Source organism: Thamnophis elegans, chromosome 6, assembly GCF_009769535.1.
Source record: "Thamnophis elegans isolate rThaEle1 chromosome 6, rThaEle1.pri, whole genome shotgun sequence".
In the NCBI taxonomy this organism is placed as follows: Eukaryota; Metazoa; Chordata; class Lepidosauria; order Squamata; family Colubridae; genus Thamnophis; species Thamnophis elegans.
The window spans coordinates 50,327,710-50,343,829 of NC_045546.1; the positions used below are offsets into that span (position 1 = coordinate 50,327,710).

Sequence of the window (16,120 nt, forward strand, 5' to 3'; positions counted from 1 at the left end):
TTCATCAATGTTTGCTCTGATTTCATTTCTCTAAGCCTGCTTGAAAGGTAGATTGCCTCAAAGTCAGTTCAAGAAGCTTTCCATCCTTAACTAGCTTACGGAATGCTTGTGGAATCAGCTAAAGTTTATCTTTTTAAATAGAACCCCAGATTTAAAAAAAACTGATGTTCAGAAATTATTCAATAAAAGGGGGGGGGAAGAGTCAAATAGCACATTTTCTGGGATACAAGGTGGAAGTGTCTTTAAACTTAATTTTTTTGAAATGGCTACTTTTACAGTTGAGCAGCAGTAATAAGACATAATAACTATACCATTCTCCTCGTCTAATATATAAAACAAATTATTCCAATACGTCAGCAAGAAAATATAAAGTGGCTCTTCTATTACATCTAATCATATACTGTAGATTTAAAGAAAAACAAGGCATGGCTATCCAAGATTATAATTCTACACTTAGCTCTGGCTCCAATTAGGTTTGATACACATAATTCCAGATTAAAATTTTAGTGCATGAAAATTACTAGCAAACTAAATCTATAAATCTCAAATAACAAAAAACCTGCCTATATTTATTGAAATTGAGCTACCCCCTTGAAATTCCTGCTTGATCTCAAATGATCAATAACCAGCAATTGTTTCCTCCAGTTTTGAATTCATGAACTTGAGATCAAATCAACAAACCTCCTGAAAACATCAAGCAATAAAATATCGATATGGGTTCTGATTAAACTTTTAGGACCTATTAGTGTCTTATCTTCCTTCTGTGGCCGATGATGAGAAATACACACACACCACACACCACACACACACACACAACCCTAACAATATTAACTGCAAAAGAACTAAGGAAACAAAGTACTAAGGAAAGTCAATATAGCTAATGCTCCATAAAATAGGTAACACGTCATAAAATGTCTATGGAGATTCTCAGTCATCCAGGTTATGGTTCCAAGATGCTTTTTCAAGAGGCAACTGAACTTTCTGGTTTTTCTTTGATGATGTTTCACTCAGGGGTGGGTTCTGGCTGGCTTTACTGATGGTTCACTCGTGTGTGCGCTTTGCGCACATGCACAGTTCAATTAAAATTGTTCTGTGCATATGCAGAACTCAAAAACAAAATGGCAGCAACGGTGACCGAGGAACCGGTTCGGGGGCATGGCGGGCCTGGGTCGCTGCTGGTTCCAGACCACTATACCACTACCCGTTCGGCCAAACAAGGCCAACCTCTGGTTTCGCTTCTCATCTAAGATGCTTCTTCAGCCCTTCAAATCTGAAGCAGCTTCTTTGATGAGAAGTGAAACATCTTCAAAGAAAAACCAAAGTCCAGTTGCCTCTTGAAAAAGCACCTTCAGGACACCCCATAAAATCTTCACATTATTGTATAAATAGAGTAATGAAAAACAAAGATATGCTCACCAAAGCAGTAAAATCTATTAATCTACTTGTATTTGCATGATTTCAAACTTCTAGGTGTGCAGGAACCTGGCCAGGTAACAGAAAGTTACCCTATTATATGGAGCTCGGGTATTGAACCCGGGCTGTCCATCAGTGAAGAACCTAATGTATCAGCAGAAAATATTCTTATCCTAACCTTCCATTTAAGAAATTATTAAAGAAATGCAAAATGTATATGTTGATAGAAACACTGAATATTTTTAGAACTGCAAAACAAAATCAGAATAGGATTGGGTAGCGCAAACATTTTCAAAAGTAAAGCATTATTGGCATCCTCTGAACTGGTCTGAACATTACAAAGTAGAGAGATGTAGCCAGAAATGGCTGCTAAATTAATAGGAATATTTTCTGTTTTGTCTCTAAAATTCCACTGATTCACAATATAAAAATGCTTTGTAAAGGGGATTTTTTTAAATGGAAAGAAATATGAAAAAGTATGAAATATGTATTTTGAAGGGTATGGCCTAGATTTACAGAATAAATATGCAGAGAACTCACATACATTAGACATACATAATTATATTACAACATTTCTTACCAAAAAAAGGTTTCCTTTGCACGATGAGATCCAAGTTTGGGCTCTCTCCATGGATCTTACCTTAGACCACTGGATCTTAGTGTCCAGTTGGATCTTATTCTTGGCCAGTGCATGACAGAGCATGATATTAAAGTCAACCTTTTACACACCTTTTCACATTTCTGTGGTAAACAGATTGAACTAAAGATGAATGAGATATGTATAATAATAATTCAGGAAATTAAAATGTGTAGAACCTATCTCTTATTAATCCTATACCTGGCATTATTTTATAAAGATCAGATGTGCACCATTTTTCAGTATTGCTTCATTGAAGAGGTGACTTTTAGTTTTGTGCCAATTGACAGCCACTCTGGAAACTTAGATTAATGACCTTGAAATGAAGACTGCATAGGACCCAAATAGGTGAGATATGCAAAGCATGTGACAGCAATATCAAGTCTTTCAAGCTCATCTAAAAGCACAAACCACACTATTGTCCCTTGTGTTGGATATTCTCTGAACTTGGTTGGGGTAATAGTATAATAACAACCTTTGTTTAGAGGCATTAAATACATGGGGGCTTAGTGGATCAATTGAACAAAGAACTATAGTACACCAAACAGACTCTTTTTTTTAAAAAAAAAATTCCACCATCAAAATAAGGCTGCATGGAAGAATCCATATAACAATTGCTTTTTTGAAAGCCTTGTTAATAATTTCAAAGAGAAGATGGTGAACAATGGCAGAACTACAATAGTAATAGCTTTGAATAAAACAAACCGGATCATGGCCTGCTGCAGCCAGCATACAATAATTTAGAATTTGCCTTATGTGGCCCAATGAGCACCAGGAGAAACACGAAACAGTAACAAAGAGATCCTAAATACTTAATTCTTTGCTGTTATTTAGAGGTTATTAATTCTTGCAGGCCAGACCTGTACTGAGAGAACATCCAGTACTGTGCCATCATTGCTTCCTGTTGTCTCCAAAAGCAACATGTGTACGTAAGCTACAGGCAGAAGGCAGCACTGATCCTCAAATATATGTATTATTGATCACGTATGATGGGAATATGAGGTTACCATGAGACCAGAGAAGTCTCCTTATAACCTTGGTAGAGAACATAGAAGGTACTCTATGGTAACAACTAAATAAGTAAATAAGGCAATAAAGCAATGTCCTGACTTGGATTTTACTGTGTTAGCAAAACACTCCAAAAGTTCATTTCTGATCTTGGGAGAATAAAGAAATTGCTTTTGTTTTCTTATCATATTGCTTATGATAGCTATACAGTTTCAAAAATTTGAGGAAGAAAAAAAGAGATAATGATCCTCAAAGGGAAACCACATGCTTAGATGAAAGATAACAACATGAATGCACAAATCAATTTTTCCAGGTAAAAGGAGATTTGCAAACCAACCAGAAAAGATAAGTTTAAGTGGGAAATCTATATCATTACATTAAACATTGTTCAAAAAATGTTCTCCATACATAGAAACAACTTTATCTGATTTGCTGACCTTGCACAAGGCCTCTGAAAAACAGGATTCTTTCAAGAGGAGAGCAATGTTCTTGGGATAGCTTGATACAAAGCTTATCAAATTTATTTTTTTAAAAAATGAAAACATTTTCCTTATTTTTTAAGATAACAGAAATGGGTGGGATAGTTCTAAGCCCCATGCACAATATTGTGAAAATTGTTTATAATAAGGTACTTGTAAAATGTTACTGTCCTCATTTCAGATTATGAACAAGATAGAGCTTTCTATAAACTAACCCTCTTAGACTTAAAAGTATTACGGTCTATAATGCTGCAGGGAATATATTAAAAATAATTTATATAATAATGACAGGATGTAGGCTCAATTTAAAATAGTCATGGTCTCTACCCAGCATGATGGAAAGTACTAAAGGAAGATAGTGTCCTCCTATCTAAATTTGGTTATATTAATTATGGAATATGAAAAATAACACAATTTGCAGGAGTTCTATTTTTGCAGAAGAAAAACAATAGTAGTCTTTTAATTTATATGGCATTTAATTTTAATACATTATCTTGATTTTGCTGCCAATTTGAATGATTTTTGATAAGATGATATGGGTCCCTAGCAGTATTTTTTTTCAATCTGAGAAAAATATTAATTTCCATAGGTTGCTATGAGAAGCAAGTGGTAGAGAAAGGACTTGAATATTCATTTCAATGTGCCTTGGTCAGTTTATGGTATAGATAAGATATATCCACCTGTAGTCCACTAGGCAATTAAATATCTACAGTCTTGCTGACTGTACCATTTGGGTCACATTAGGATACAGTGTACCAACTGGTTACCTTTGCCATTCCATCTTCCTTCAGGCTGATGATATCCAAATCAAATCTTTTCTTAAACCATCTGTTTGTTGAAAGAAATCCGTCCTGTCAAACCAGTCCAGTGGCCCTAAAAAAAACCAGATTGTGAGGGAGATAGAAATATGATTATGTGCAGTACATTTAGCTTCAGTTTTTATAAATAAAAATAAATGTGTAACTTCTATTTCTTGATATAATTACTTTTGAAAATGGGTTAAAGTAGTCTTCTATGATTATTCTATAATTTAGTATTTCATCAATAGCTAAAGACTACACACACAGAGGAACCTGAACAGTGCAGGAATGGAGCTCAGACTTTTGTTCTCTAACCCAGTTCAGGATTTTCCCTCCCTTCAATCCACAAAAGGGAACTTCTGCAAAGTTCCAAATATCCAAACTTTTCTTCTGCAGGATTTCCACACACTTCTCCCTGTGTATGGAGGTGAGAGGAAATCCTTCAGCAGGCACCAACAGTTTGGCCATTCTAGGGCAGTTGACAAATAGCAATTACATGTTCACAGAGCACTTGATAACAAGTTGCCAAGCACCTAGATCTGTGATGGCAAACCTATGGCACACATGCCACAGGTGGCACACGGAGTCATTTGTTAGGGCACACGAGGCATTGCCCTGTCAGCCCCAGTTTGCATGCACATGCTAGCCAGCTGACTTCGGCCTCCATTTTTGGCCATTTTTTTTGGCTTCCCTGAAGCCTTCGGAGGGTGAAAAACAATCCAACATGGAAACTGGAAGTTCAGTTGGGCCATTTTTCTCCCTGCAGAGGCTTCAGGGAAGCCTCCAGAAGCCTCTGGAGGATGAAAAACAGCCCTATAGCAACCTGGAAGTCCATTGCCGAACTTCTGGGTTGCGTGTTGGGCCATTTTTCGCCTTCCGGAGGCTTCAGGAGATTTCCTTGAAGCCTCCAGACAGCAAAAAACAACCTAACACGCAAACTGGAAGTTCAGGAATGGACTTCCAGTTTGTGCATTGGACCTTTTTCTCCCTCCAGAGACTCAGGGAAGCCTCCAGAAGTCTCTGGAGGGCCTCTGGGGGGCAGGGGAGGCAATTTTCGCCCTCCCTAGGCTCCTACAAAGCCTCTAGAGCCTGAGGAGGGCAAAAATGTGTCCATCCCAAGCCAAAAGCAGTGGGAGGGTGGGGGTCGTGCACATGCACGGTGGTCACACACATAAAATTATGGGTGTGGGCATGCTCACACATGACCCTTCTGTGCTCCCCCCACTTTTGGCATGCAATGGCAAAAAGGTTAGCCATCACTGACCTAGATCATGATATGTGGCCATGGGGGAGAGAGAGTGACATTTTATGACATCGGAAGTGCCTTACAAATCTTTTCTCAGTTGTCATAACTTCGAACAGTCATTAAACAACTGGTTGAAAGTCGAGCACTACCTGTAATAATGATACTTAACAATACAATTATTGAAGTCAGAAAGCAGATTATGCAGTAATGAAATTGAAAGAAGAATTTCAAGGAATTTTGAATTACCATTTATCACAGCATTATCAACTCCTGGAATTATTAATTTATGACAGAAAATAATCCTCTTTGTAGTGACTTGAGATAATAATATTTCCATTCCCATCTTATTATGGTAACATTACTACATTCTACATATTTACAGATATTTATTGGATTTTATATTTATCTCAAATCTTCAATTTCATATCACTAATGTTGAGTATAAATCATCTATAATACTCATTCAATCCATATAAATATGACAAGGCATATACAGGACTTTTCTATTATGAATCAGTCAGATGTTTAGACTGAATTTGGCATTTTTAATCCACCAATCAAATCCTTACCAAAATCCTGGGATGGTGTTTTAAAAACATGATAATTATATCAATGTATTAGATATGTATATATATTTGAATAATATTTTTATTACACACACACACACATATATATATGTTGTGTGTGTGTGTGTGTGTTTATTTGTGCTAGTTAGCAGTTAGCTTCCTCCCATAATTGAGGCTTACCAGGGGTTGTGACACTAAATATATATATATATATATATATATATATATATATATATATATATATATATATATATATATATATATATATATTCTAACTGTGTTATTATGACATTGTATATTATTTTTATTGTATTTCTATCACTTTTAGAGCTCTTTTACATATGTATCTCCATTACTATAACATTGTTATGTGTTTTGCTCCCCTTTTCTGTTATTAATTAAAAAGCATGTGTTTGTGTGTGTGTGTGAGAGAGAGAGAGAGTGAGAGTGAGAGTGAGAATGAGTGTGTGGTGTGTGTGTGTGTGAGAGAGAGAGAGAGAGAGAGAGGAGAGAGAGAGAGAGAAATAGATTTTTATCCCTCCATAAGGCTTTGCCACATCAAAGCAATCTGATGTATCTCAGTGAGATTCACACACAGAAAGATACATATAAGAGGCATTGAAAATTGATTTGATGAACACTTTTTGTTAGGCAAATGGCTATTATGATAGTTTCTGAATGATATTGAATTTCTGAAACAATGATACATAAAAATGCAGCATCCATAATATATTCCACTATGTAAAAGTGTGTCCTTGTTATTCTGATGTGGACACATAGAAAGCATACTCACTTCTATGATATACTGTATATGATGAGAAAGCATACTCACTTCTATGATATACTGTATATGATGAGAGCATTAAGAATGCACATGTAGTCACAACAGAATAAACTCCGCCTATATTTATGTAGAAAATGAAGATGAACTTCACTCATCTGTGACCTTGTAGTACTGCAACCTATTTATTCTGTATCACAAAGAGTTTGGCAGCTCCTAATTCCAATTTCAAATCTTCATTTGAATTGGATAACCATAGAAGTGTTCCAAAGAAGCAGACAAAATGACTGTATTTTGTCATTAACATTATGGGAAAATTGATTTTAATATGGTTTTAACACCAGCAATTTGTTACAAATGATAAAGGCCATTTGAAATCTGTTTCTGCAGCCTGGTGTTTCTACTTCTGCATGTGTGGTAGGTTGGGATTCCTTTTGTTTTGTTTTCAGCATTCAGCTTTTCTTAAAAACCTAGGAAATTGCCTTGGAATGATAAGAAAAATAGCCAGGTGTAGATCAAATGGCGTATATGAGGTATCTTTATGTGCTGCTTATTTATTATTAATCCTTATTCAGCAGCTGTTTTAGGAAAATATTTTGAAGGGGACAGATTTAGGAATAATTATTTAAGCTAAAGGAAAAGATTATACAATATACTGAGAAAAGATGCCCAGAGACCTTATTATCCTGTCCAATTTTCTGAGGCTAATTGATTTGAGAAAGAAAATAAAGTGAGGAAAGATAGTTATATTTTTCTTCTCAAGAATGCCATCAGTTCCTCCTTTTATTACTCAAGAAAAACCTCACCCTTGTTTTTGCAAAGAAATACTGCTTTTTCTTAATTATATACACATAAGGTTATAGGGGCAAAGCCTTTTGGAAAAGATTTACTCTACATGACTGATTGTATCTGAATGCATGGTACATCATATCAACCCACATGAAAACTAGTTGATGATCTCTAATTCTGTTACATTAAATCAACAGAGAAATCATAGACTGATTTCTAATTCTCTTACATATACCAGAATGTTTCATTTGTGCTATGAAATAATTGTACGGTGTTTTGAATTTTTGACTTTGGGTCACATTCTCTCAACCCAACCCATGGCATAGGGTTGTTGTAGGGAAAATAGGAGGAGAAAGTATCTTGGATAGGATTGCTGACTTAAGTTATTTGTAGAATGTATGAATGAATGAATGAATGAATGAATGAATGAATGAATGAATGAATGAATGAATGAACGAATGAACAAACAAACAAACAAACAAACAAACAAAGTTGTTTCCCAACCCAGAGATGGTGATGGTGGTGATTTCTATCAAGAAAACTTTATTAAGTCTGAAGTTATATTTTTAATATTGTGAACTCTATTTATTTAGGTCATTAACCAAAAATATAAAACTTTAAAACAGATAGACTATTTTCAGCTAGGAAAATTATGCTACATTGCTATATGTAGAATGTAGAAATGTTTCATTTTGTTGTTACATAAAATTTATTGGATGCTTACCAGATAACCCAACAAATAATGAGTGCGTCTGTCTTCATAGAAATTGCAACTTAAAACAATATGGATCCCTGTTTTGATATTTCCTGTGCTGCATAAACAATTACATCATTCAATCTCTTCTATATGCAAAGCATCAATGAAGGCCAGTGAAAAATTCTGTGGTATTTAAAGTTTGTAATAATCCCAAGATAAATTGCTGCTCAAGTACAGATCTGATTTATGGGATAGGTGTCTACTTTTGCCAGGTTAGCATATGGGCCTGTTTATGGTAAACATAACACAAATAGGATTTTAAAATAATATTTTTATTACAATAAAAATAAATGCATTATCTTCAGATCAATAGTACAACATATGATACAATTTGAATGTGCAATTCTGTTTCTTGAATTTTCCAAATTGTATCCATATTCTTAAATGGGAAAACTGCTCTATCTTGTGATTATTCCATCTCCTTATTTTAGTGTTTCATAATTTATTCATAGCATCTGTAAAAAATTTAGTGCTAATGTGATGAACTGTAAATTCTAAGGTCAGAAGGAAATCCATTTAGCAAAATAATATGCATTTATATCCACCCAAACACACACTTATACACACACACACACACACACACACACACCACTACCCAAACCAAAGTCCTATGATATGAAAAAATTCTGAAGCAATCAGAAGAGGATCTATATTTATATCTAGATGTCTGATTCTGTTGTTATAGCACTTCGTTGTCTAGCTAAGTGTATAAAACTAGGTGAAAGCACTGCCTTTTCAAAAGAAAGAAGAAAGGAAGTTCCCCTGTATGATATAACACACAGGACAATTGATGGCAGTTCTAGTACATAAGAATTGTAATACAATTGTAGACATAAGCTAGATAAATTTGACTGTTGCCCTCTTTGTGAGAAAAAAATGAATGAACATTAGAAAAAATATTTGAAAACAAGGCCATTCATTCTCTGCATTTCAACAAACACATTCTTTTGAGGGAATTCTGAAAAAAAATGAATAATTGTTTCAGTTTCCCAAGCTCAACAAATGGAAATTTACTAGAAGTTAAAATTTAATAGTTCCTTGATTAATTCTGAGATCAGAATTACTGATGTTTAAAACTTAATTCTCCTTTACAACAAACTAAGCTAAATTTGGGCAGTGCTAACATGATGCTTCTTTGTCGAAGAAGGAAAATTGAATATATTGGGGCACTGAAGAGACACTGAACATTATGAAGAAAATAGACCATATTCAGTAAAGGTAAAGAAAGCATCATTATTGATGCCAAGAACAACCCATATATACCTCTTTTATCAGATTCATAAAGCGAGTTCCAAACCGCCATGGCTTATGCCGGTGACACTGGAGGGAACTGACTGTCATTTGGAAGGCCCGCTGGGATGCCACTGCTACCATGTAAACACCATCGTACATCAAAGCTGATTCTGTCTGTTTGGGGAAAAGCCCAAAAAAAACCAAAAAACCATGAGAGGAGTAGCATGTTTTCAAAATTTTATTTTCTTCTAAAATGCTAGCTATTTCTTCTATTTTGGGTTTTCGGACAATGTAATAATTTTTGTTTGTTGTTTGTTTGTACATTGAAACGAATTGCTTAGACTTTGAGAAGTATACAGAAAAACAGAAGTAGAAAAAGTAATGGAAATAGCATAAAAGAAATAGAGGTTTCCTAACTTTTACATTTTAAAACTTTACACTTTAGTCAAACTGTCTTCAGAGCCTTTCTTGATGTTAGGAATGTTGTGGGTCAGTTGTTTTACTTGCTTTTGTGAGTAGTCTAATATCTGATGTATAACATTTCCTAGATTATTGCACAATTAAACTTTGACTGGACAGAGTTTTTTCTTGTCAGATCTATATGTGATCCAGAGGTGGGTTCTTACCAGTTCGCACCTATTCGGTAGAACCGGCTCGTCAAATTTACCGAACCGGTTAGAAAAGGTTTCACCAGTGGACCCGGAAAGCAGGCCACACCTACAGAAGAGGTTCCAAAAAATTTTGAAACCCACTACTGGTCCTTGGATATGATTATTCTACACTATCATGCTCATATTTATAAAACTCAGTGCCTCTGTGAAAGTGGTGCAATCAGAACATTGCGTGTGTTGAAGTTGTTTTAACGCAAAGCAAAGATGCCTTTTAAAAAAACAAGTTTACATCATATTCTTATGCACGCCAGTGCTGTGTGTGAGGTAATTTAAGGTGGTTCTGACAAGTGTCGTCGGCATTTTCATATCCGGTCACATGGGTGGCAAGCCACTCCCATCCAGTCACATGGGCGGCAAGCCACTCCCACAAAGGAGGCCACACCCGCAGAGTAGGTTCGAACAAATTTTGAAACCCACCACTGATGTGAACTTATCAGATTATCTGGGAAGAGTCTGAGCTTGACTTCTAAGGAAGTCATCAGAATCCTTGTAACAGTGTGTAGGAATGACATTACAAGACAGGAGGAAGAGCCATGGACTGGATTACCAACATGTAAAGCAGGGATGTCAAACTCAAGGCCTGGGGGCAGATCTGGCCCGTGGGGTGCTTAGATCTGACCCTGGAAACAGCTCATTTTCGCTGGCAGAGCTCTCGGGCCACCACATGCACCCCTGACACCAGACTATAACTGGCCACCCCACCCTGCCTCCCAAGGTGAAACACAACGCTGATGTGGCCCTCAGTGAAATCGAGTTGACACCCTGATGTAAAGGACATCTTAGTTCACAGAAAGGGATGTGTGTGGAAAACATTTCAAAAGGAACCCTCCCTATTTCTGAAAAGTAAAGGACACCTCTGTTTTGTGAGCTGTGTTAGCAGCAGCAAACTTCTGAGTTAATTTAAGATGCTAGTTATAAAGCAGTTCATGCCATAATGATTGGTTATTTGTGGATTCAAACAGTATTGTCTGCCCACCCCATACTTTCTGAAATAGTTGCCATTGATTAAACAATGTCACTTCGTGAGTCTCAGGAAATGGCCTTTTTCAACCATTCTCCCCAAGATTCATGCAATCGTCGTCCCCCTTATTTAAGTAAGCCATGAAATCCTGGCTCTTCCCAAGTGTGGGCATTCTATCCCTTGTGTATTTTTTTAATCTTTTGAATGGTTGGTGGCTTTTTTCCAGCCTTTTTTTCCATGTGATTTCTTTGTTTTTAATCTTTTGTTGTAGTGTTATATTTTCTAAACCATGTACTATCATGACAAGGTGAGGCAGACTGTAGTTCCAAACTCAATATATTTTTTTAGCAGAGCTAGACTTTCAGCAGATGTAAACTAGCTGAAATTTCCTGCTATCACACACTTTTTTGAAAGATACCAATCTTCTGCTGTCCTGGCAGATAACTTCCATGAAGTTATCACTTGTGTTTCTCTTTCAATTTATTCTTACCCAATCATTCACTGCAGGATTTTCTTCCTATGGTTCCTGAATGTCTGTGTAGGCATATGCTTTCTTTATGCAATACAGTTATGGCTTTACAAATATTTGTATCATGGATAATTATCCATGATAAAACAGCAGTAGGCCTAAGTTTAGACATTTGTTTTCTGGACAAATCCCTGAATCAGGTCACTAATTAAAATTTGCTAAATTAAATTGTTGAGATGAGAGCCTATTGTTTAATTAGTTTAACCTTGTGATTTGGTTAAAAGACTAAAACCTGTAGTGAAATGTAGCATTATTTATTATTAAGCTTCACAGTTAATTCAAAAGTTAATTGTTCAACCTGAAGAAGAAAAATGGCTTTGACTGGTTTTTTTGAGGCAAATTGTTATATAACAACCAGCTAATATGTACTGTTGTGCTATGATGATTTTTTTCAATTCTTAAATAATATTTTCCTAAAGGGGAAAAATGTGGTAGGTTACAAGTACAAAGTAGTGTCATTTTCCTGGCATACAAAATTTAATCAATGAAGCAAGAAAGCTGCATGATTATCCTGATGAGATAATGACAGTAGTGTGTAACAGATAAACTAATCCACTTTGTAGTTACATGGGTATGCCAGCCTTGTAAATCCTTCCGGAAATTAACAGATTACTTCTCTGTTTCATTAACCTACATAGATCATTGCAAAACATAGGTGATGTGAATTTATCAGTTACCTTTAATTGCAGCAAAACTTTGGAACCTCTTTGAATTTTCAATCAATACAACAAATTAGTATTACATGTGAATTATTCCTGTATTTTGTTGTATTTATATCCTGCCTTTCCTTTAGAAGCACAAGGTTGAATTTGAAAACTGGCCCAAATTCAACCAGTGACATTCCGTGGTTGGGGGTAGGCTTGAATCTTGAGCTTTCTATATTAGTCCAGTATACTATAACCACACTATATGCTCCAAGTTTCTCACAAGAATTTAACCGCAATCCACACATCGAGAATCGCTTTGAATTGTTTAACAATATAGTTTCCTATTCTTTTTTCCTTTAGAAGAGACCTTAGGATATGAGAACACCATCAATATCATAGCAACTGCAGGTAGTTCTCACTTACTGATCACAATTGGTACCAACAACTTCATCATTAAGCACAGTCATTAAGTGAAACATCATGGTCTTATGATAACAGAAATTCTTGGCCTAACATTGTTTTCAATGCATTTGCAGGTAAACACTGCCTTGTTCTGTAAAGAGCAGGTTTCTGGGTTGTCTTGATTTCTAAGGCATTTCTGAAAATTCAGAATTGTTAAAAAAAAACACCTTACAGAATTGTTCAAAGGCATTAGGGCTACTTTTTCCAAAATTACCTCGGCTTCCAGCTCAGTTGTGGCTATCTATAAAAGTATGGCATGAACTTCATTTACCTAAATTAGAATTTCCTAAGTTTCTGTATAAAACACTTTGCCCTAGAGAAGTGTTGGACTAATTGCATCTGGAAAGGAATCCATTTGCAGTCTGATTTCAATTGATTTAACTAGGCACATGATTGCAATTAGATTGGTTCCAAAGATGTTCCAGCTCATTAATATAACCATAACTTTGCATATGAACACAGAGTAGCTGCAAAACTCTATTGCTTTTTATGTCACCAACTCACTTAGAATTTGCTTGTCATTAAAATAATGTAACTTATTTCATTTCAGATGGTGTTTTCTCACTTACAGTCATCATGCCATCCAGGAGTCCCGTTTCTGGCCTGGGTGGTGCCTGTAATCTTTCCATTGACCACTTATCAACAACAGAAGCCACTTGTGTATTGTCAATGTTGAGCAGACGAAATCCAGTCATATTGACTCCACTATATCTATAGGGTTCCAGGTCTAGTGCAAACAAATCCTGTATTACCAAGATTTGTTGGTGATACAACAACAAAAGGAAAAGACAGGGGTATTAAAGATAATTTCAATTTCAATTTCAATTTAATGAAATTGGGACTCTGGGCAGCTTACAGGCAAGATAAAAAGCATTTTAAAAATTTAAGATAAAAGATACAATTATTAAATTACACACTATCCATTCTGTCTAAGTGGGGCTGGATATTGATCAACAGCCCCAGGCCTGCCAGAACAGCCAGGTCTTGGTGGCTTTACAGAAGGCTGGGAGAGCAGTAAGGGTCCGGATCTCCATGGGTAGATCATTCCACAGGGCCGGCGCAGCTACAGAGAAGGCCCTCCCACAGGGAGCCGCCAGCTGGCATTGTCCGGTCGACGGCACCCGGAGGAGGCCCAACCTGTGCCATCTAATTGGTCATTGAGAGGTAAGTGGCAGGAGGCGGTCTCTCAGGTAGCCAGGTCCTAAACCATGTAGGGCTTTAAAAGTAATGACTAGCACCTTGAAGCGGGTCTGGAGACCAATGGGGAGCCAGTGCAGCTCGTGGAGGATGGGTGTAACATTGGTGTATCTAGGTACACCCAATATCGCTCGCGCGGCTGCATTCTGGACCAACTGCAGTCTTCGAACACTCTTCAGGGGCAGGCCCATGTACAGCGTGTTACAGTAATCCAGTCTTGAGGTGACGAGGGCATGAGTGACCATTCGAAGTGCCTCACGGTCCAGGTAGGGCCGCAACTGGTGCACCAGGAGAACCTGGGCAAAAAAACCCCTGGTCACAGCTGACAGGTGGTGTTCTAACGTCAGCTGTGGGTCCAGGAGGACACCCAAATTGCGGGCCCTCTCTGAGGGGTGTATAATTTCACCCCCAGGCTAAGAGGTGGAATGTCTGGACTATCCTTGGGAAGCAGCATCAATAGCCACTCGGTCTTGTCTGGATTGAGTGCAAGCTTGTTCGCTCCCATCCAGACCCTGACAGCCGCCAGGCACTAGCACATCACTTCCACCGCTTCGCTGAGTTGGCACGGGGCGGACAGATACAATTGAGTATCGTCTGCATATTGATGATATTTGATCCCGTGCCGGCGTATGATCTCTCCCAGCGGCTTCATGTAGATATTAAATAGGAACATGAATCATGTTATATTACTTCAATAACATGAAAGCGCCACATGTGTTGGTAGTACTTTATAGCAATTATGTAGCTTCCAATTAGTTATCCTTGAATTATTCTTTGAGTAGAGAAACTGAAATTGTCCTATATAGAAAATAGTATTTTGTAGCAACAAATACCACCTATGTAGACTTAAAACTGAAAAAATAAATGCTGAAATCTGATCTTTGTCTTTCACAATTTCTGCCAAATCCCTGTTGATATTTTGTGTGTGTGTGTGTGTGTGTGTATATATATATATATATATATATATATATATATATATATATATATATATATATATATATATATGTCTCTAGTTGTTCGGGTTTTCTCCCGCGTAGAATTGGAGATGTCTTGGCGACGTTTCGACGAAGTCACATTCGTCATCTTCAGGCTGCTGCTGACTACTTCAGGTTTGGTGTTTCCAGGAGTAGGAAACATCTACTCCTGGAAACACCAAACCTGAAGTAGTCAGCAGCAGCCTGAAGATGACGAATGTGACTTTGTCGAAACGTCGCCAAGACATCTCCAATTCTACGCGGGAGAAAACCCGAACAACTAGAGACCTACATACTAACACCCGCGAAAACCTCAGAAAACAAATATATATATATATATATATATATGTATGTATGTATGTATGTATGTATGTATGTATGTATATGTGTGTGTGTGTGTGTGTGTATATATATATATATATATATATATATATCCAAGTTTTTTAGACACTGCATACATTATTAAATCTAAATAATGATGAGCTGAATATGATTTATTAGATATAATAGTTATGACTTGTGTTAACACAGAACTCCAGATATTTGCAATATTATGTTCTAAGAAAGGTGCCCAGGAGTATATGTGCTAATTTATAATATTTTTGTAATAATGTTTCTGCTACAAAGAGGGGGGGGACCTACTCAGAAAATCATGACAAATTGATTGGTTCATTCCTTGAAAGAGTCAACAACATAAACAATATAATTTTACAATTTAGAAGCTTGGTATTTCTCTTTCCTGCTACCTGGGGTAAATTGCTCACTTTATCTGATGTCTGTATTAGATCATCAAAGAAGCAGTTCCATGTGAATTAGAGGTGTGCAAAGCGGAAATATAAGGGCTAAATTGAGTGATATTAATTTGTGTGACACATTTCAAGATCATGTCATAAATAACATAACATGAAAGAGTTTAAATAATTTGTCAGGATGTGAAATCCATCCATCCATCCATCCATCCATCCATCCT

At 36.5% G+C, this 16,120-nt stretch overlaps 1 protein-coding gene across 1 annotated transcript in view; it reads right to left on the reverse strand.

Moving 5' to 3' along the window:
* GRIK1 (glutamate ionotropic receptor kainate type subunit 1) overlaps positions 1 to 16,120 on the reverse strand; it is a 160,069-nt gene that overhangs the window by 41,080 nt on the left and 102,869 nt on the right. Inside the window, 4 exon segments of the mRNA XM_032220354.1 lie at positions 4,305 to 4,368; positions 4,370 to 4,410; positions 9,740 to 9,883; positions 13,549 to 13,722. Coding sequence (XP_032076245.1) covers positions 4,305 to 4,368; positions 4,370 to 4,410; positions 9,740 to 9,883; positions 13,549 to 13,722 — 423 coding nt within the window.